General features: G+C 50.1%; 1 protein-coding gene across 4 annotated transcripts in view; it reads right to left on the reverse strand.

The window, feature by feature from the left end:
• The window catches only part of LOC139542571 (protein kinase C and casein kinase substrate in neurons protein 1-like), a 45,533-nt gene that overhangs the window by 5,383 nt on the left and 18,202 nt on the right, over window positions 1-21,948 (reverse strand). For 3 of the 4 annotated variants that reach the window (XM_071348167.1, XM_071348193.1, XM_071348185.1), the window contains 7 exons: window positions 11,414-11,543; window positions 9,250-9,406; window positions 7,240-7,475; window positions 6,903-7,058; window positions 4,073-4,248; window positions 3,826-3,946; window positions 3,353-3,663 (listed from right to left, as the gene is read on the reverse strand). In XM_071348167.1, coding sequence (XP_071204268.1) covers window positions 3,353-3,663; window positions 3,826-3,946; window positions 4,073-4,248; window positions 6,903-7,058; window positions 7,240-7,475; window positions 9,250-9,406; window positions 11,414-11,473 — 1,217 coding nt within the window. In that variant the 5' untranslated portion in view covers window positions 11,474-11,543. Of the gene's footprint in view, window positions 1-3,352; window positions 3,664-3,825; window positions 3,947-4,072; window positions 4,249-6,902; window positions 7,059-7,239; window positions 7,476-9,249; window positions 9,407-11,413; window positions 11,544-14,134; window positions 14,501-21,948 lie in introns of those variants that run through there. The other variant, XM_071348175.1, reaches the window with a different exon arrangement.

Here is a 21,948-nt window from a genome sequence, read left to right on the forward strand (position 1 = left end):
CTGTCTGTGAGACCAACCTGCCCCTGTCTGTGAGACCAACCTGCCCCTGTCTGTGAGACCAACCTGCCCCTGTCTGTGAGACCAACCTGCCCCTGTCTGTGAGACCAACCTGCCCCTGTCTGTGAGACCAACCCGCCCCTGTCTATGAGACCAACCTGCCCCTGTCTGTGAGACCAACCTGCCCCTGTCTGTGAGACCAACCTGCCCCTGTCTGTGAGACCAACCTGCCCCTGTCTGTGAGACCAACCTGCCCCTGTCTGTGAGACCAACCTGCCCCTGTCTGTGAGACCAACCTGCCCCTGTCTGTGAGACCAACCTGCCCCTGTCTGTGAGACCAACCTGCCCCTGTCTGTGAGACCAACCTGCCCCTGTCTGTGAGACCAACCTGCCCCTGTCTGTGAGACCAACCTGCCCCTGTCTGTGAGACCAACCTGCCCCTGTCTGTGAGACCAACCCGCCCCTGTCTGTGAGACCAACCCGCCCCTGTCTGTGAGACCAACCCGCCCCTGTCTGTGAGACCAACCCGCCCCTGTCTGTGAGACCAACCCGCCCCTGTCTGTGAGACCAACCTGCCCCTGTCTGTGAGACCAACCTGCCCCTGTCTGTGAGACCAACCTGCCCCTGTCTGTGAGACCAACCTGCCCCTGTCTGTGAGACCAACCTGCCCCTGTCTGTGAGACCAACCTGCCCCTGTCTGTGAGACCAACCTGCCCCTGTCTGTGAGACCAACCTGCCCCTGTCTGTGAGACCAACCTGCCCCTGTCTGTGAGACCAACCTGCCCCTGTCTGTGAGACCAACCTGCCCCTGTCTGTGAGACCAACCTGCCCCTGTCTGTGAGACCAACCTGCCCCTGTCTGTGAGACCAACCTGCCCCTGTCTGTGAGACCAACCTGCCCCTGTCTGTGAGACCAACCCGCCCCTGTCTGTGAGACCAACCCGCCCCTGTCTGTGAGACCAACCTGCCCCTGTCTGTGAGACCAACCTGCCCCTGTCTGTGAGACCAACCTGCCCCTGTCTGTGAGACCAACCTGCCCCTGTCTGTGAGACCAACCTGCCCCTGTCTGTGAGACCAACCTGCCCCTGTCTGTGAGACCAACCTGCCCCTGTCTGTGAGACCAACCTGCCCCTGTCTGTGAGACCAACCTGCCCCTGTCTGTGAGACCAACCTGCCCCTGTCTGTGAGACCAACCTGCCCCTGTCTGTGAGACCAACCTGCCCCTGTCTGTGAGACCAACCTGCCCCTGTCTGTGAGACCAACCCGCCCCTGTCTGTGAGACCAACCCGCCCCTGTCTGTGAGACCAACCCGCCCCTGTCTGTGAGACCAACCCGCCCCTGTCTGTGAGACCAACCTGCCCCTGTCTGTGAGACCAACCTGCCCCTGTCTGTGAGACCAACCTGCCCCTGTCTGTGAGACCAACCCGCCCCTGTCTGTGAGACCAACCTGCCCCTGTCTGTGAGACCAACCTGCCCCTGTCTGTGAGACCAACCTGCCCCTGTCTGTGAGACCAACCTGCCCCTGTCTATGAGACCAACCTGCCCCTGTCTATGAGACCAACCTGCCCCTGTCTGTGAGACCAACCTGCCCCTGTCTATGAGACCAACCTGCCCCTGTCTATGAGACCAACCTCCCCCTGGCTGTGAGACCAACCTGCCCCTGTCTGTGAGACCAACCTGCCCCTGTCTGTGAGACCAACCTGCCCCTGTCTGTGAGACCAACCTGCTCCTGTCTGTGAGACCAACCTGCCCCTGTCTATGAGACCAACCTGCCCCTGTCTATGAGACCAACCTGCTCCTGTCTGTGAGACCAACCTGCCCCTGTCTGTGAGACCAACCTGCCCCTGTCTGTGAGACCAACCTGCCCCTGTCTGTGAGACCAACCTGCCCCTGTCTGTGAGACCAACCTGCCCCTGTCTGTGAGACCAACCTGCCCCTGTCTGTGAGACCAACCTGCCCCTGTCTGTGAGACCAACCTGCCCCTGTCTGTGAGACCAACCTGCCCCTGTCTGTGAGACCAACCCGCCCCTGTCTGTGAGACCAACCCGCCCCTGTCTGTGAGACCAACCCGCCCCTGTCTGTGAGACCAACCCGCCCCTGTCTGTGAGACCAACCCGCCCCTGTCTGTGAGACCAACCTGCCCCTGTCTGTGAGACCAACCTGCCCCTGTCTGTGAGACCAACCTGCCCCTGTCTGTGAGACCAACCTGCCCCTGTCTGTGAGACCAACCTGCCCCTGTCTGTGAGACCAACCTGCCCCTGTCTGTGAGACCAACCTGCCCCTGTCTGTGAGACCAACCTGCCCCTGTCTGTGAGACCAACCTGCCCCTGTCTATGAGACCAACCTGCCCCTGTCTGTGAGACCAACCTGCCCCTGTCTGTGAGACCAACCTGCCCCTGTCTGTGAGACCAACCTGCCCCTGTCTGTGAGACCAACCTGCCCCTGTCTGTGAGACCAACCTGCCCCTGTCTGTGAGACCAACCCGCCCCTGTCTGTGAGACCAACCCGCCCCTGTCTGTGAGACCAACCTGCCCCTGTCTGTGAGACCAACCTGCCCCTGTCTGTGAGACCAACCTGCCCCTGTCTGTGAGACCAACCTGCCCCTGTCTGTGAGACCAACCTGCCCCTGTCTGTGAGACCAACCTGCCCCTGTCTGTGAGACCAACCTGCCCCTGTCTGTGAGACCAACCTGCCCCTGTCTGTGAGACCAACCTGCCCCTGTCTGTGAGACCAACCTGCCCCTGTCTGTGAGACCAACCTGCCCCTGTCTGTGAGACCAACCTGCCCCTGTCTGTGAGACCAACCTGCCCCTGTCTGTGAGACCAACCCGCCCCTGTCTGTGAGACCAACCCGCCCCTGTCTGTGAGACCAACCCGCCCCTGTCTGTGAGACCAACCCGCCCCTGTCTGTGAGACCAACCTGCCCCTGTCTGTGAGACCAACCTGCCCCTGTCTGTGAGACCAACCTGCCCCTGTCTGTGAGACCAACCCGCCCCTGTCTGTGAGACCAACCTGCCCCTGTCTGTGAGACCAACCTGCCCCTGTCTGTGAGACCAACCTGCCCCTGTCTGTGAGACCAACCTGCCCCTGTCTATGAGACCAACCTGCCCCTGTCTATGAGACCAACCTGCCCCTGTCTGTGAGACCAACCTGCCCCTGTCTATGAGACCAACCTGCCCCTGTCTATGAGACCAACCTCCCCCTGGCTGTGAGACCAACCTGCCCCTGTCTGTGAGACCAACCTGCCCCTGTCTGTGAGACCAACCTGCCCCTGTCTGTGAGACCAACCTGCTCCTGTCTGTGAGACCAACCTGCCCCTGTCTATGAGACCAACCTGCCCCTGTCTATGAGACCAACCTGCCCCTGTCTCCAGCCGGTGCTGCCACATGGTCCGGTGCTGCCACATGGTCCGGTGCTGCCACATGGTCCGGTGCTGCCACATGGTCCGGTGCTGCCACATGGTCCGGTGCTGCCACATGGTCCGGTGCTGCCACATGGTCCGGTGCTGCCACATGGTCCGGTGCTGCCACATGGTCCGGTGCTGCCACATGGTCCGGTGCTGCCACGTGGTTCGGTGCTGCTGTCACGCTAGTCAGTATTATACCGTCTGCCCCTTTCTTCGACTTCTCTCGTTTGCTGATCATGTGAGTGAGCTCTGGATTGTACTCCTGGAAGGAAGGAAGGCGGGGAGCAAGCCACAGTTACAAGTCAATTCCTAGTTTTTCCCATTCAGTCAATGGAAGAAGTGAATTGAAATTAATTCCATGAGTTGAAAACGATCAATTAAACACACGCATTGTTAGGCTAACTGGGAAGAAGTGGTTGTGTACCTCAAACTGGGGCCAGTTCATATGCATACCAGGGCCGTGGTTGTTGCTGAACCACTTCAGGTCATCTTGTGCGCTGGCAGAGGTGATGGTGCGCTCCAGGTCTCTGTACACTGTGGCGTAACTGAAGACGGATAGACATAGAGAGAAGTTACACCTCTGTTCTGACACATTCATCTGGACTCAGTGTAGTGTATCATTATGGTGGTGCCCAGGTGGTGGGCCAAGGTGTGTGTGAGTATGGACATACCTTTGGTTCTCGGTGAGGTTGAGGTGTCGTTTGATGTCCAACAGCACCTCCCTGAGGAAGCTCAGTCTCTTATCCTCAAACTGCTGACACGTGTCAAACACTGTCTCCATGTTCTCCATGTACTGGGGCGTACACTTCCTCAGCTCATCCAGAACCTTCTCATACTTCTCCTTAGCCTGCATTGTGAAGATCAGACAGAGAGTATGTTAATAACATGTCAGGGATAAACAACCACACAGGCTGTACAGTTCAGAGCTGAGGGGCCGTTGACCCCCGCAAAGCGGATTACATATTTTTATGTTTCAGAGCCCTTTCAGAATGTGTTTTAATGTTTCAGAGCCCTTTCAGAATGTGTTTTAATGTGTCAGAGCCCTTTCAGAATGTGTTTAAATGTTTCAGAGCCCTTTCAGAATGTGTTTTAATGTGTCAGAGCCCTTTCAGAATGTGTTTTAATGTTTCAGAGCCCTTTCAGAATGTGTTTAAATGTGTCAGAGCCCTTTCAGAATGTGTTTTAATGTTTCAGAGCCCTTTCAGAATGTGTTTAAATGTTTCAGAGCCCTTTCAGAATGTGTTTTAATGTTTCAGAGCCCTTTCAGAATGTGTTTAAATGTGTCAGAGCCCTTTCAGAATGTGTTTAAATGTTTCAGAGCCCTTTCAGAATGTGTTTAAATGTTTCAGAGCCCTTTCAGAATGTGTTTTAATGTGTCAGAGCCCTTTCAGAATGTGTTTTAATGTTTCAGAGCCCTTTCAGAATGTGTTTTAATGTTTCAGAGCCCTTTCAGAATGTGTTTAAATGTGTCAGAGCCCTTTCAGAATGTGTTTAAATGTTTCAGAGCCCTTTCAGAATGTGTTTAAATGTTTCAGAGCCCTTTCAGAATGTGTTTTAATGTGTCAGAGCCCTTTCAGAATGTGTTTAAATGTTTCAGAGCCCTTTCAGAATGTGTTTAAATGTGTCAGAGCCCTTTCAGAATGTGTTTAAATGTTTCAGAGCCCTTTCAGAATGTGTTTAAATGTGTCAGAGCCCTTTCAGAATGTGTTTTAATGTTTCAGAGCCCTTTCAGAATGTGTTTTAATGTGTCAGAGCCCTTTCAGAATGTGTTTTAATGTGTCAGAGCCCTTTCAGAATGTGTTTTAATGTTTCAGAGCCCTTTCAGAATGTGTTTAAATGTGTCAGAGCCCTTTCAGAATGTGTTTTAATGTTTCAGAGCCCTTTCAGAATGTGTTTAAATGTGTCAGAGCCCTTTCAGAATGTGTTTTAATGTGTCAGAGCCCTTTCAGAATGTGTTTAAATGTTTCAGAGCCCTTTCAGAATGTGTTTTAATGTGTCAGAGCCCTTTCAGAATGTGTTTAAATGTTTCAGAGCCCTTTCAGAATGTGTTTTAATGTGTCAGAGCCCTTTCAGAATGTGTTTAAATGTTTCAGAGCCCTTTCAGAATGTGTTTAAATGTGTCAGAGCCCTTTCAGAATGTGTTTTAATGTTTCAGAGCCCTTTCAGAATGTGTTTTAATGTGTCAGAGCCCTTTCAGAATGTGTTTTAATGTTTCAGAGCCCTTTCAGAATGTGTTTAAATGTTTCAGAGCCCTTTCAGAATGTGTTTTAATGTTTCAGAGCCCTTTCAGAATGTGTTTAAATGTTTCAGAGCCCTTTCAGAATGTGTTTTAATGTTTCAGAGCCCTTTCAGAATGTGTTTAAATGTGTCAGAGCCCTTTCAGAATGTGTTTTAATGTTTCAGAGCCCTTTCAGAATGTGTTTTAATGTGTCAGAGCCCTTTCAGAATGTGTTTTAATGTGTCAGAGCCCTTTCAGAATGTGTTTTAATGTTTCAGAGCCCTTTCAGAATGTGTTTTAATGTGTCAGAGCCCTTTCAGAATGTGTTTAAATGTTTCAGAGCCCTTTCAGAATGTGTTTAAATGTTTCAGAGCCCTTTCAGAATGTGCCCCCCCCCCCCCCCCCCACCACACTTATGTCAGTCATCAGTCATTGCATACCTTAGAGAGCTATTTACAACTTGTCAGAAATGTCCAGATCAATTAGTCCATGTCAGCTAACGTTTTCTAGCTAGGTTTTTTTGCCCATCGATTTTGTTGTTACGTTTAAGTCACTCATATCACATGAATACACATGAGACATGGCCAAATGTGTCATTTTGCAGGAGATAAGTCTACAAGAGGGCTGTGAACAGTTTGTGCCATGAACAGTGCTTGTGCCCATAGAAATAGGTGTGGCAAGCTCGCACCGGGGGCGGAGCGGGATGTTCCCCAATGCTGGTAGGGGGGCCTGAGTGTAAATGTTTGGGAACCCCTTCACTATACTAGTGAATAGATAATCATTGGGCCAAGATCTTTAACTGGTCAGGACGCATGGTCAAGAAAAACTTCTGGAACTAGTAATGGCAATAGGATGAGATGCCTCCCTATCATGAAGAGACGGAGGAAGAGGAGGGTGAGCAGTGGAGGGTCTGGGCAGTAGGGGCCTGGGGAGTAGGGGCCTGGGGAGTAGGGGCCTGGGCAGTAGGGGCCTGGGCAGTAGGGGTCTGGGCAGTAGGGGCCTGGGCAGTAGGGGCCTGGGCAGTAGGGGCCTGGGCAGTAGGGGCCTGGGCAGTAGGGGCCTGGACAGTAGGGGCCTGGGCAGTAGGGGCCTGGGCAGTAGGGGCCTGGGCAGTAGGGGTCTGGGCAGTAGGGGCCTGGGCAGTAGGGGCCTGGGCAGTAGGGGCCTGGACAGTAGGGGCCTGGGCAGTAGGGGCCTGGGCAGTAGGGGCCTGGGCAGTAGGGGTCTGGACAGTAGGGGTCAGGGGAGTAGGGGTCTGGGCAGTAGGGGTCTGGATAGCTCACCTTCTGAGAGTCCTGCTTGCACTTGTCCACCTTGTCCAGGAGCTTCTTCTGCTGGTCGGCTGTGACTGAGGTGTCTGCCTTGCTGTTGGCCTCTCTGCTGGACGCCACCTTCTCCTCCTTACACGCCAGGTGGTACGTCTTCTTGGCAGTCTCAAGCTGAGGAGGGAAGATATGGTATATTTTTGAAGGATATTTACACTTTTGGAGGTATCATTTGAATGCAAACTACTTCAAGGTTACAGCAGAGCGTGGTGCATGTTCTGATTCGGTCCGGATCTCTACGGCAATGCTCAAGTGTACAGTAGTTCAGGTGGTTCAAGAAGCTCAAGAAGCTCACCTCCTTGAGCTTCTTGGCCCATGGTTTCTGGGCCTTCTTGAAGCCCTCCTCTGCCTCTTTGGTTTCCTTGAAGCCTCCCATCATCTGCTTGTGGTAGGAGTCCTTCTGCCAGTTCTTCACCTTCTCAAAGTCATTGTTGAGCAGTCCGTTCTTCACATCCTGGTGCAGCTCACTCACCTTCTCAGCCTCGGTCATCATTGCCACCCAGGCCCTCTCCACACTGCCGTACTGGGGCCCTGAGGGAGAGGGAGAAGAGGTAGGGTTAGAGGGAGAAGGAGAAGAGGGTTAGGGTTAGAGGGAGAGGGAGAAGAGGGTCAGGGTTAGAGGGAGAGGGAGAAGGAGAAGGGGGTCAGGGTTAGAGGGAGAAGGAGAAGGAGAATACGGTCAGGGTTAGACGGAGAAGGAGAAGAGGGTTAGGGTTAGAGGGAGAAGGAGAAGAGGGTCAGGGTTAGAGGGAGAAGGAGAAGGAGAAGACGGTCAGGGTTAGAGGGAGAAGGAGAAGACGGTCAGGGTTAGAGGGAGAGGGAGAAGAGGTAGGGTAAGAGGGAGAAGGAGAAGACGGTCAGGGTTAGAGGGAGAGGGAGAAGAGGTAGGGTTAGAGGGAGAAGGAGAAGAGGGTCAGGGTTAGAGGGAGAAGGAGAAGGAGAAGACGGTCAGGGTTAGAGGGAGAAGGAGAAGACGGTCAGGGTTAGAGGGAGAGGGAGAAGAGGTAGGGTAAGAGGGAGAAGGAGAAGACGGTCAGGGTTAGAGGGAGAGGGAGAAGAGGTAGGGTTAGAGGGAGAAGGAGAAGAGGGTTAGGGTTAGAGGGAGAAGGAGAAGAGGGTCAGGGTTAGAGGGAGAAGGAGAAGAGGGTCAGGGTTAGAGGGAGAAGGAGAAGAGGTAGGGTTAGAGGGAGAGGGAGAAGAGGGTCAGGGTTAGAGGGAGAGGGAGAAGAGGTAGGGTTAGAGGGAGAAGGAGAAGAGGGTTAGGGTTAGAGGGAGAGGGAGAAGAGGTAGGGTTAGAGGGAGAAGGAGAAGAGGGTCAGGGTTAGAGGGAGAGGGAGAAGAGGTAGGGTTAGAGGGAGAAGGAGAAGAGGGTTAGGGTTAGAGGGAGAAGGAGAAGAGGGTTAGGGTTAGAGGGAGAAGGAGAATAGGGTCAGGGTTAGAGGGAGAAGGAGAAGAGGGTTAGGGTTAGAGGGAGAGGGAGAAGAGGGTTAGGGTTAGAGGGAGAAGGAGAAGAGGGTCAGGGTTAGAGGGAGAGGGAGAAGAGGTAGGGTTAGAGGGAGAAGGAGAAGAGGGTTAGGGTTAGAGGGAGAAGGAGAAGAGGGTTAGGGTTAGAGGGAGAAGGAGAATACGGTTAGGGTTAGAGGGAGAAGGAGAAGAGGGTCAGGGTTAGAGGGAGAAGGAGAAGAGGGTTAGGGTTAGAGGGAGAAGGAGAAGAGGGTTAGGGTTAGAGGGAGAAGGAGAAGAGGGTTAGGGTTAGAGGGAGAAGGAGAAGAGGGTTAGGGTTAGAGGGAGAAGGAGAAGAGGGTTAGGGTTAGAGGGAGAAGGAGAAGAGGGTTAGGGTTAGAGGGAGAGGGAGAAGAGGTAGGGTTAGAGGGAGAAGGAGAATACGGTTAGGGTTAGAGGGAGAAGGAGAATACGGTTAGGGTTAGAGGGAGAAGGAGAAGAGGGTCAGGGTTAGAGGGAGAAGGAGAAGAGGGTTAGGGTTAGAGGGAGAAGGAGAAGAGGGTTAGGGTTAGAGGGAGAAGGAGAAGAGGGTTAGGGTTAGAGGGAGAAGAGGTAGGGTTAGAGGGAGAAGGAGAAGAGGGTTAGGGTTAGAGGAAGAAGGGGGAGGTCCATTAGCATTTTGAGAAACAGATGGAAGTATTACTCTATGACTCAATGAATATCCTGCACATTGCATTCGCTGATCTCCATGACAAAACTAGAAAGAGTTTATAAAAAAAGAAAGCATGCTCCTACAGATGGCAATATAACTCTTCCAATCCACAGTGAGCTGCTGGGTGTGTCTCCCCTTCTCCCCTCGTACCTTTATCCACCAGCTGTCTCCATCTCTTAGACCAGTCGGTCAGCTGCTGGCTGTAGGCCTTCTCGATTTTGGCTCGCTCTTGTATACAGTTCATCAGGTCATTGCAGAGCCGGTGGCCATCATCAATCCGCTTCACAGCACGCTTATAGTTTCCCACCTTTCATAGGTACCAGAATGAGAGGCATTTCAATTACATTCAAAACATTCCACCTTAAGAATGTGGCGTTCCACGAACAGTGGTGTCAGTGTCTCCCTACTGGGTGATCATTGTCGTGCCACCTTAAGCACGGTATTGTCAGTGTCTCCCTACTGGGTGATCATTGTCGTGCCACCTTAAGAACGGTATTGTCAGTGTCTCCTTAATGAGTGATCATTGTCATGCCACCTTAAGAACGGTATTGTCAGTGTCTCCCTACTGGGTGATCATTGTCGTGCCGCCTTAAGAACGGTATTGTCAGTGTCTCCCTACTGAGTGATCATTGTCATGCCGCCTTAAGAACGGTATTGTCAGTGTCTCCTTAATGAGTGATCATTGTCGTGCCACCTTAAGCACGGTATTGTCAGTGTCTCCCTACTGAGTGATCATTGTCGTGCCACCTTAAGAACGGTATTGTCAGTGTCTCCTTAATGAGTGATCATTGTCATGCCACCTTAAGAACGGTATTGTCAGTGTCTCTCTACTGAGTGATCATTGTCGTGCCGCCTTAAGAACGGTATTGTCAGTGTCTCTCTACTGAGTGATCATTGTCGTGCCGCCTTAAGAACGGTATTGTCAGTGTCTCCTTAATGAGTGATCATTGTCATGCCACCTTAAGAACGGTATTGTCAGTGTCTCTCTACTGAGTGATCATTGTCGTGCCGCCTTAAGAACGGTATTGTCAGTGTCTCTCTACTGAGTGATCATTGTCGTGCCGCCTTAAGAACGGTATTGTCAGTGTCTCTCTACTGAGTGATCATTGTCGTGCCGCCTTAAGAACGGTATTGTCAGTGTCTCCCTACTGAGTGATCATTGTCGTGCCGCCTTAAGAACGGTATTGTCAGTGTCTCTCTACTGAGTGATCATTGTCGTGCCGCCTTAAGAACGGTATTGTCAGTGTCTCCCTACTGAGTGATCATTGTCGTGCCGCCTTAAGAACGGTATTGTCAGTGTCTCTCTACTGAGTGATCATTGTCGTGCCACCTTAAGCACGGTATTGTCAGTGTCTCCCTACTGAGTGATCATTGTCGTGCCGCCTTAAGAACGGTATTGTCAGTGTCTCCCTACTGAGTGATCATTGTCGTGCCGCCTTAAGAACGGTATTGTCAGTGTCTCTCTACTGAGTGATCATTGTCGTGCCGCCTTAAGAACGGTATTGTCAGTGTCTCCCTACTGAGTGATCATTGTCGTGCCACCTTAAGCACGGTATTGTCAGTGTCTCCCTACTGAGTGATCATTGTCTTGCCACCTTAAGAACGGTATTGTCAGTGTCTCCTTAATGAGTGATCATTGTCGTGCCACCCTAAGAGGGACTCCCCCCTAGCCTGCAGGATGGGACTTGATGCCTGGGAAGAGCAAGAGTATAGGGGATGGTAGGGGCTAGTGGTGCTAAAATAAGAATAATAACAATAGTACATTGAATTTATAACTTGCTTTTCATTGAAAAACTGTCTCAAAGTGCTAGAGTGAGGTGCAATAAAATAAATTAAAACAAGAGACATAGACAGAAAAGGACACAGCTAGACATGGACACTGACACAAAGTACACAGCTGACAAGGGGAAAGTACAACAGGGAACACAGCTACTCTATATCTAACAGAAAGCCTTCCTAAAGGGTTTCGGACATTTTTAAAGGAGCCCAGAGTCTGAGGTGCCTTCAGGTGGTCCAGGAGTCAATTACAGAGTCAGAAAGACAGATCCCCCATAGAGCAGAGCTTGGTCCTGGGGGACGTGGAGGAGCAGGCTATCGCTCCGTCTGAGGCACACACACACAATCCCTCCACATCAGTAGCCCTAGTCAGCGGCCTGTCACGCTGCCAGCTCTGCTGCAAAGCCAAAAGAGGGTGACGCAGTGCCAGCAAAGTGTGGACACCTGGAGTTGCTGGTTCAAATCCCAGTTCCACTGAAAGGGATACATGTTTGACTACATATGAATATATCTCCAAACAGGTGTGGTCTCTTCTCACCTCCCAGAAGCTGTCTGTGGCATCCTCCTGGCTGGCCGACTCGTCATAGGCACCCGACATGATCCTAGATTTGGCAGAGAGGATGTGAGGAGGTTTTGGGAGTCTGCAGCAGAGTCTTGGTCTTCAGGCACTGAGGGGAGAAGAAAGAGGATAATTAATAATAGCAATACAATGTGGTCAGTTGCTTTCATCCAAACTACAAAAAATACAGCGAAAGGCCATTTCAGAGATTTGCTGTGGGAATTGAAAACAAACTGTTAAAGTTGTCCTTCTTAATCCATGTAAACATTAGTTCCCTTTAATTCATAATGCCATCAAATGTCATTCAGCTCAAACAGATGTGAGACAACTGATGATTGAAAGCAACAGAAGCTACAGCCCTCCCTCTGTTCTGGTACAACAGCCCTCCCTCTGTTCTGGTACAACAGCCCTCCCTCTGTTCTGGTACAACAGCCGTCCCTCCGTTCTGTTCTGGTACAACAGCCCTCTCTCTGTTCTGGTCCTGGTACAACAGCCCTCCCTCCGTTCTGGTCCTGGTACAACAGTCCTCCCTCTGCTCTGGTCCTGGTACAACAGCCCTCCCTCTGCTCTGGTCCTGGTACAACAGCCCTCCCTCCGTTCTGGTCCTGGTACAACAGTCCTCCCTCTGCTCTGGTCCTGGTACAACAGCCCTGCCGCTGTTCTGGTCCTGGTACAACAGCCCTCCCTCTGTTCTGGTACAACAGCCCTCCTTCCGTTCTGGTCCTGGTACAACAGCCCTCCCTCTGTTCTGGTACAACAGCCCTCCCTCCATTCTGGTCCTGGTACAACAGCCCTCCGTCTATTCTGTTCCTGGTTCCGCAGTCCTCCCTCTGTTCTGGTCCTGGTACAGAAGCCCTCCTTCTGGTCCTGGTACAGCAACCCTCCCTTTGTTCTGGTACTGGTACCCCAAGTTATTGTTACTGATTGTGGATTTATTTCTTGTGTTATTATCTTTCTATATTTGTTCTGTTTTTCTCTCTGCATTGTTGGAAAGGGCCCGTAAGTAAGGATTTCACTGTTGTTTACGCAACATGTGACCAATATGACATTAAAAACCACCTCAGACTCCATGAGGAATGATTTGTCTCAGAACAAAATAACAGTCTATCCCCATTAGTGTCTCTAATATTAACACAGCGCTAAGTAGAAAGGGTAACATGCTAGTATGGAGAATGGTTTCCACTAACAGTGTTGTGGCTGGAGAGACCACCGGCTTGCTGGTTGAGTCCTTAATCAAGGCAAATATCACATTCTGTAATGCCTATGGCAGTAGAGCCTACAACTTCCAGATTGTACTCCAAGAGAGCGACCGGATGTCTCTTTCACATCCGATACAGCAACCCCTCATCAGCCATGCAATCACCTTGATGGCAGTCTGCTACCAACAAAAACAATGTATTTTAATTTTATTTAACTAGGCAAGTCAGTTAGGAACAAATTCTTATTTACAATGACAGCCTACCCCGGCCAAACCCGAACGATGCTGGGCCAATTGTGCGCCGCCCAATGGGACTCCCAATCACAGCTGGATGGGATACAGCCTGGATTTGAACCAGGGACTGCAGTGACACCTCTTGCACTGAGATGCAGTGCCTTAGACCGCTGCGACCCCTTGCGAGCCCAATAACAATAACACATCTTCACCAAACCAAGACCTGTATGTCGCATTTACAGCAACGACCTGTAACTATTCCCCAGGTCGTTGCTGTAAATGAGAATGTGTTCTCAGTCAACTTACATGGTAAAATAAGGGCAAAATTAAAATACAAATATTTTAAGCCATTCCCGAGGACGAAGGCTTAGTGACGCTGCCTGGGAGAGACAATAGAGGGCTCTGCTTTAGAGTGTGGGGGGGGGGGGGGGGGCACTGCATGGGTATTTGGGTCACCTCAGCCGTCCTAAACTAATGGCTGGAAAAATACTTTTGACAATTGGGAGAAGGAGAGAGGGAAAACGAGAGAGAGAAAGAGAGCGATACAGACTTCAAAATGCAGTTTCTCCCCAGACAAAACGTGAGCACGGCTTTGGTTGAAATACAAAAAGGGCTTCGGGTGCATGGGGAGAGAGCTGGGTGTGCACCACAGTTGGTTAATCCATCAAGAGGAGGCTTTTGTTCTAGTGTAGGACAGTCCTGTCTGGGAACAAGGCTAGATGGTAGTGTATACACACAAACACCACCTCACACCTCTTCACCCGTTACTATCTTTCTGGCAGACAGCATATTTCTAAATGCTTCCTGTCCTAAACCATTGTAATATGTACAGAAATCAATACTTGAAATTGATCAAAATTCTAATGTATTAAGGCCTACTAGTCTTTTACACAAAAGAGCACATGTAGTCAGTCCAGTTAAACTCTAACACACCTAATAGTGACAAATGGAAAGGAACATGAATGACCCTTTTTCTCCTCTACATACCCCAGCAACACTATGAAGAAGATCACAACACACATATTTCATTAGGGCTCTCCATCTCCACACACATAACCAAATATACACACACACACACACACACTCACACGTACACAGACACCTCAACCTCAAACACACCAGCACATCAACCAACTGCAATAACCAGACAGTGAGAAACCACTATAGGCTATAGCCAAGACAAAGGACCGCAAATGAATGCACCCAAAAAGAGGGAGGACGCAGGCAGACTACCTCCCTCCGTTCCGTCCTAACAACAAAAGCCTTACCCCCAGTCCTCCATTAGCAGAGTGAGACACGACGGCTAGCTACAGATACAGCTCCAGCTCTGAGGCACGTGGGCTCCACTCCTCTCTCTCCTCTCACTCTTCTCTCCTCCCGCCCCTTTGTTTTTGTTCAGCTCAGAGCCCCGTTTTCTCAGACAGCTGAGCTCTCGCATCATCACATCATACACCGTCAACAAACATAGACCCTGTCTTTACCAAGAGCACAGACACTTCTGGCCAGGCAACGTGTTGAGTGAAAGCGTGTGAGTGTTTCAGTGTATGGTTGTGTGTGTGTGTGTTTCTCAATGGTTGAGTGATAATCCTCTGGTGTTTTGCTTGAATGGTTCAGTCAAGGAGGAAGAGAAAAGAGACCCAGAGGGAGACGGGGGAAGAGGAACGAGGGATGAGGAGAAGGGTGGGGGGAAGAGGAACGAGGGATGAGTGGAAGGGTGGGAGGAACGAGGAGAAGGGTGGGGGAGGAGGAACGAGGGATGAGGAGAAGGGTGGGGGAGGAGGAACGAGGGATGAGGAGAAGGGTGGGGGAGGAGGAACGAGGAATGAGGAGAAAGGTGGGGGGGACGAGGGATGAGGAGAAGGGTGGGGGGAGGAGGAACGAGGGATGAGGAGAAGGGTGGGGGAGGAGGAACGAGGGATGAGGAGAAGGGTGGGGGGAGGAACGAGGGATGAGGAGAAGGGTGGGGGGGTGATGAGAAGAATGGTGGGGGGTGGGGGGGTTCGGGTGATGAGGGGGTGTACTAACCATGGCATCATGAGGGCACATGATTGCATTGATTGATAGGACTAGAGACAGTGAGGGTTAAGGAGAGACAGGGAACATGGAGGTGGGGAAATATAGTGTGAAGAGCCTCTGATGTGTAGCTAGGGAAGAGAGTGAGACACAGTGAGGAGGAAACAGAGAAGCAGACAGACATGGAGAATACAGGAGTAGAAGGTGGACAGGAAGGAGGGAAAGGAGGAGAGGTGATTGAAGATGGAGGGAAAGATTAAATTGTACAGGTGTGAGCTTTACGACAGGTGCCTGCCTAAATTGAGACCCAATCACTGGCCACTTTAATCTTTAAACAATACCACTTTAAATAATGCCACTTATTACATATCTTACATTACTCATATCATATGTATATACTGTATTTTATACCATCTATTGCACCTTTCCTATGCCGCTCGGCCATCGCTCATCCATATATTTATATGTACATATTTTCATTCACCCCTTTTAGATTTGTGTGTATTAGGTAGTTGTTGGGGAATTGTTAGATTACTTGTTAAACATTACTGCACTGTCGGAACTAGAAGCACAAGCATTTAGCTACACTCGCATTAACATCTGCTAACTATGTGTATGTGACCAATAACATTTGATTTCATTTGAGGTAATAGAGGGAAATGGCATGTATTATTATAATTATTATTACACAAGAGGTTGACTCCATTTCAAGAGACAAATGGAGTGTATTATCAATCTCATCTAATATTCAGAGGCAGATTTGCGAGTTGCCATGCAGACAGAAGGCCAATAATAAAACCCTGATTTGAATATTCATGAAGCCAAGAGAGCAACTCGGTGCTATGATGAGATAGTCATACATGAGTGGTAATCAGCAGCCAGGAAAATCTGGCAGCACATTCCAGAACAAAAGGTAACATGACGATGCTTTTACAACAGCTGATAGACCTGTGTAATATTATGCCATTCCTGTGAATGTAACCAGTAGTGCTTTCCTGTGTAGACCGAGTTGCTAGAGAGGAGGAGAGGAGATGAGATGATAGGTGATTAAACGTCACTGGGTAGAGCGCTAGACAGAGTGATGCTGAGCAGGGCAGGACAGGGGAGGGGGGGACGGGGGGCGAGGGCAGTGGTAAGGGGGCCACAGCTACAGCTCCCAGCTAGCCACAGTAAAATTCCACTGCAGTAAAGGACAGGTCCTCTATATCTCAGAACCCATGGCAGCACCACAGCTATTCATTATAAACACTCAATGTGCTGCCTACACATCTCTCTGACTGCAGACACCCGAGTACATGTAGAGGAAATATTCAGGAAACAACCGAACTGCAAACTGATAATAATAACTTTATCTTAGGGCTTTTAAAGTCAAAATGTAGTCCTATTCTCTAAAAAAAGCTATTTTCAAAACAACTGAATGAATTCCTGTTATGTCCAGTTCAAAGGAGTATTTCACTGTACAGCTGACATTTACATAAAACACTCCCTCAATCTATAGGCTTTGGTAATTTCCCTTGAAGGTAACTGTGTAAGTCCCAATTCCACTGGGCCATACCAACTAAGTCCCAATTCCACTGGGCCATACCAACTAAGTCCCAATTCCACTGGGCCATACCAAATACACAGCATGTATTGGAAATAGAAACCTATGAAAATATAGGCCTATTTGAATTTTTAAATCCTCCAGGTAACTTAAGCCAACTGTAACCTACAGAGTACGAAACATGAATGCAAACATGCTTTCGCGGTCAGGCTACTAAGGTACCTTAACAAATGATGACATGATGTCTGTGGTTGTACAGTAAATCTAACATGTCCTGGTTTGATTAGATATGAATCATTTGTCATTGTTACACTGAGACTGCCTGACATGTTACAATTCTGTCTGAATGGTGGTGTAAGCTACAAGTGCATGCCAGAGCAGGCAGGCTCAACACTGATTCATATTCATTAGGCCAGTGGTTTGTGCATTGTATTCCACTTTAAAACAGGTGTAGACTGTCCAACCGTCCTTCTGAAGCGCTACTGTGAATGGCCGTAAGATGCCATCTGTTGAAATGGCTGTCGTCCATTCTTGACACATTGGACTAGTTCATATACTGTAGCTTTATAACAACTTATAACGTAACATGAATAGTAATACACTCCAAGGTCATGAAGAAACGGAAGGGAATCATACTATAGAATGTTTCTCCTCTGAACATCAAAGGGGAGAAGGTATATGAAAAAGCAGAGGTTGCCAATGAATTCAACTATTTTTTTACTTCTGTTGCCAGCAAGCTGGTTAGCAAGCTGCCCACCAGTTCTGGTTTGTATGGAAGCAACTAAGTCAAGAAGTATTATGTAGAGTTAGGGGTTCAGCCAAACTCTTTTTCTTTTGCAAAGGTAGCAACAGCCAAAATAGTCAGTATGCTGGCAGAGCTTAAATGCTCCAAAGCCACAGGCCTGGATAATATTCCTGCAAGGTTTGTGCGATAGATCTCTTGGTAGAAGCTGCACTTCCCAGGAGTCACGTGTATCCTCTGTCACAGGAGGAGACGGTGGCTATGGAGACATATGTCACCGAATCTCTGGGACAGGGATACATTCAGCCTTCCATCTCACCTGTCTCCTCGAGTTTCTTTTTTGTGAAGAAGAAGGATGGAGGTTTGCGCCCGTGTATTGATTATTGAGGGTTAAATAAGATCACGGTAAAATACAGTTACCCGTTACCGCTCATAGCCAGTATGACCGAGTCATTACACGGGGCGCGTTTCTTCACAAAATTGTACCTCAGGAGCGCTTACAACCTGGTGCGTATCCGGGCGGAAGATGAGTGGAAGACAGCATTTAGCACCACTTCTGGGCATTATGAGTACCTCGTCATGCCGTACGGGTTAATGAATGCTCCATCAGTCTTCCAATCCTTTGTAGATGAGATTTTCAGGGACCTGAAGGGTGTAGTGGTGTATATAGATGACATTCTAATATACTCCGCTACACGCGCCGAGCATGTGTCCCTGGTACGCAGGGTGCTTGGTCGACTGTTGGAACATGACCTGTACGTCAAGGCTGAGAAATGTCTGTTCTTCCAACAGTCCGTCTCCTTCCTAGGGTACCGCTTTTCAGCGTCAGGGGTAGAGATGGAGAATGACCGCATTTCAGCCGTGCGTAATTGGCCGACTCCCACCACGGTAAAGGAGGTGCAGCGGTTTTTAGGGTTTGCCAACTACTACCGGAGATTTATCCGGGGTTTTGGTCAGGTAGCGGCTCCCATTACCTCACTGCTGAAGGGGGGACCGGTGCGACTGCAGTGGACAGCTGGGGCGGACAGGGCTTTTGGTCACCTGAAGGCTCTGTTTACCTCGGCTCCCGTGCTGGCTCATCCTGATCCCTCCTTAGCGTTCATAGTTGAGGTGGACGTGTCCGAGGCAGGGATAGGGGCTGTGCTGTCTCAGCGCTCGGGTACGCCACTAAAGCTCCGCACGTGTGCATTCTTTTCGAAGAAGCTCAGCCCGGCGGAGCGAAACTATGATGTGGGGGACCGGGAGTTGTTGGCTGTTGTCATGGCTCTGAAAGCGTGGAGCCATTGGCTTGAGGGGGCTAGACACCCTTTTCTCATTTGGACTGACCACTGCAATCTGGAGTACATCCGGGCGGCGAGGAGAATGAACCCTCGCCAGGCAAGGTGGGCCATGTTTTTCACCCATTTTGTTTTCACCCTTTCCTACAAACCAGGTTCCCAGAACGTTAAGGCAGACACACTGTCCCGGCTGTATGATACAGAGGAGCGGTCCACGGATCCAACTCCCATAATTCCAGCTTCTCGCCTGGTGGCACCGGTGGTATGGGAGATGGACGCGGACATCGAGCGGGCGTCACGTGCAGAGCCCACTCCACCTGAGTGTCCAGCTGGGCGTCTGTACGTTCCGTTTGATGTCCGCGATCGTTTGATCTGTTGGGCTCACACGTCACCCTCCTCTGGTCATCCTGGCATCGGTCGGACGGTGCGCTGCCTTGCTGGGAAGTACTGGTGGCCCACTTTAGCTAAGGACGTGAGGGTTTATGTTTCCTCCTGTTCGGTATGCGCACAGTGCAAGGCACCTAGACATCTGCCCAGAGGGAAATTACAACCCCTTCCCGTTCCACAGCGACCGTGGTCACACCTATCGGTGGATTTCGTGACGGATCTTCCCCCGATCCTGGTCGTTGTGGATTGGTTTTCTAAGTCCTGCCGTCTCCTTCCTTTGCCCGGTCTCCCTACGGCTCTACAAACTGCGGAGGCCCTGTTCACCCACGTATTCCGGCACTACGGGGTGCCTGAGGATATAGTTTCTGATCGGGGTCCCCAATTCACGTCTAGAGTCTGGAGGGCGTTTATGGAACGCCTGGGGGTCTCGGTCAGCCTTACCTCAGGTTTCCACCCCGAGAGTAACGGGCAGGTGGAAAGAGTCAACCAGGATGTGGGTAGGTTTCTGCGGTCCTATTGCCAGGACCGGCCGGGGGAGTGGGCGGTTTACATCCCCTGGGCGGAGATGGCCCAAAACTCCCTCCGCCACTCCTCTACCAACCTATCACTGTTTCAGTGTGTGCTGGGTTATCAGCCGGTCCTGGCACCATGGCATCAGAGCCAGATTGAGGCTCCTGCGGTGGATGAATGGTTTCGGCACTCAGAGGAGACATGGAACGCTGCCCTACAACGGGCCGTCAGGAGGAAAAAGGCGAGTGCCGACCGCCACCGCAGTGAGGCGTATGCACCGGGGGATCGGGTCTGGCTCTCGACCCGAAACCTGCCCCTTCACCTGCCCTGCCGGAAGCTGGGTCCGCGGTTTGTGGGGCCATTTAAAGTCCTGAGGAGACTGAACGAGGTTTGTTATAGGTTACAACTCCCCCCTGATTATCACATTAACCCCTCGTTCCATGTGTCTCTCCTCAGGCTGGTGGTGGCTGGTCCGCTCCAGCAGTCTGAGGTGCGGGAGGTTCCTCCATCCCCTCTGGACATTGAGGGGGTCCCGGCGTATACCGTATGAGCCATCATGGACTCAAGGCATCGGGCTAGGGGCCTTCAGTACCTCGTGGAGTGGGAGGGGTACGGCCCGGAGGAGAGATGCTGCGTCCCGTCCTCCGGGTCGTCCCCGAGGCCGGTGTCGGCTCGCTGCTGGAGCCGCGCGTCAGGGGGGGTACTGTCACAACTTCCGTCGAAGTCGGCCCTTCTCCTTGTTCGGGTGGTGTTCGGCGATCGACGTCACCGGCTTTCTAGTCACCACCGATCCATGTTTCAGTTTTGTTTTGTCTGTATTACACACACCTGGTTTCAATTCCCTTATCATGTTCCTTATTTAACCCTCTGGCTTACATTTCTGTTCTGTCCGTGATTGTTGGTGTCTTTAGTGGTTGTTGTATGTGCTAGTGTGTATGTATGTTCCTATTTGGAATTTTGCTAGATTTTTTGAGTAAACTCCGTTTTGTTGCTCAAAATCCTGTGTCCTGCGCCTGACTCCGGCTACATCTCTGCACCCAATCGCTGACACAAGCTAAAGTTATACCTCTGTATCAGAAGGGGATAAAGTCTGACCCTGGGAATTATAGGCCTGTATCTATCCTCTGTGTAACATCAAAGATCCTGGAGAGAATTGTACATGAGCAAATGTATGATTATGTTAACAAACAGGGTCTAATGTATGATTTTCAGTCGGGTTTTAGAAAAACATACTCCACTGATTCATGTCTACTTTACTTGACTGACTTCATCAGGAAAGAGATTGATGAGGGTAATCTGTGTGGAATGGTACTGCTTGACCTACAGAAGGCCATTGATACAGTTAACCACTGTCTCCTAATCTCCAAACTGGAGGCACTGGGGTTAAGCAGTATCCCTCTAGGCTGGGTAAAGTCCTATTTATCAGAAAGGGAGCAAGTAGTAGAGGTTAATGGTTCACTGTCTCAGGCAAAACCAATGAGTTGTGGCGTTCCGCAGGGGAGCGTGCTTGGACCTCTGCTGTTTTTATTGTATATTAATGATATGAAAGATGCTTGTTCTTGCTGTCTTTTTCTTTATGCGGATGACTCTACACTTCTGGTGTCTCACAAAAGTAAAACTATGTTGGAGAGCATACTTAGCACAGAGCTTACTAACATTAGCAAATGGCTTGGAGATAATAAGCTATCTCTGCACTGAGGGAAAACTGAAGCAATTATTTTTGGATCCAGACCTCAATTGTGTAGGTTGTCTGAAATCAGAGTGGAGTTAGGGGGTGAGGTGCTGACTACTAAAACCTCTGTTAGCTACTTGGGATGTATCCTTGATGGAAGCTTGGGAGGTGTGAGCATGGCCAATAAGGTGCTAGGGAAGGTTAATGCCACGACTAAGTTTTTGGCTAGAAAGTCCAAGCTGCTTGATAAGGACTCCATGAAAGTGCTAGCTACTGCCCTCATTCAATGCCATTTTGACTATGCTAGTACTTCCTGGTTTGGGGGCTTATCTAAACCTATGAAGGGGAAGCTCCAGATAGCCCAGAATAAGTTGATCAGGGTAGTATTGAAGGTGAGTCCACGTACTCACATAGGCAGGAGCTGCTTTCAGGAACTAAACTGGCTGCCTGTTGAGGCTAGGGTGTCCCAGATTAGACTAGGTTTGGTTTACAGGAGTATTTATGGTCCTGCGCCCAGATATTTAAGTGATTACTTTCCTCGTGTTAGGGATGCACACAATCACAGCACCAGATCAGGTGTTGCTGATGTGTGCTTGTGTAGCTTCAGGAGTAATGCTGGGAAAGGTACTTTCTTGTATACTGGAGCCTCAGAATGGAATGAGTTGCCTCTGCCTATAAAAACAACGTCCTCTCTGGGCAGCTTTAAAAATAAAGTAAAAATATGTTGATGTCCTCTGTGCCCATATGAATAACCCCTATGATGTAACTGGAATGATGAGATAGATGTTCTTCTTTTATGTTTTTGTTTTATTATTTCACTGCCATACTGTGTTCGATCTTGTATAGCCATCTTATCTCAAGAGGACCACAATGGAAATAAGTCCCAGACTTTATTGTGTGTTATCCTCAATGATTTTATTAATGTGCATGTATGGCTT

The sequence above is a fragment of the Salvelinus alpinus genome, chromosome 2, assembly GCF_045679555.1.
Source record: "Salvelinus alpinus chromosome 2, SLU_Salpinus.1, whole genome shotgun sequence".
Lineage (NCBI taxonomy): Eukaryota > Metazoa > Chordata > Actinopteri > Salmoniformes > Salmonidae > Salvelinus > Salvelinus alpinus.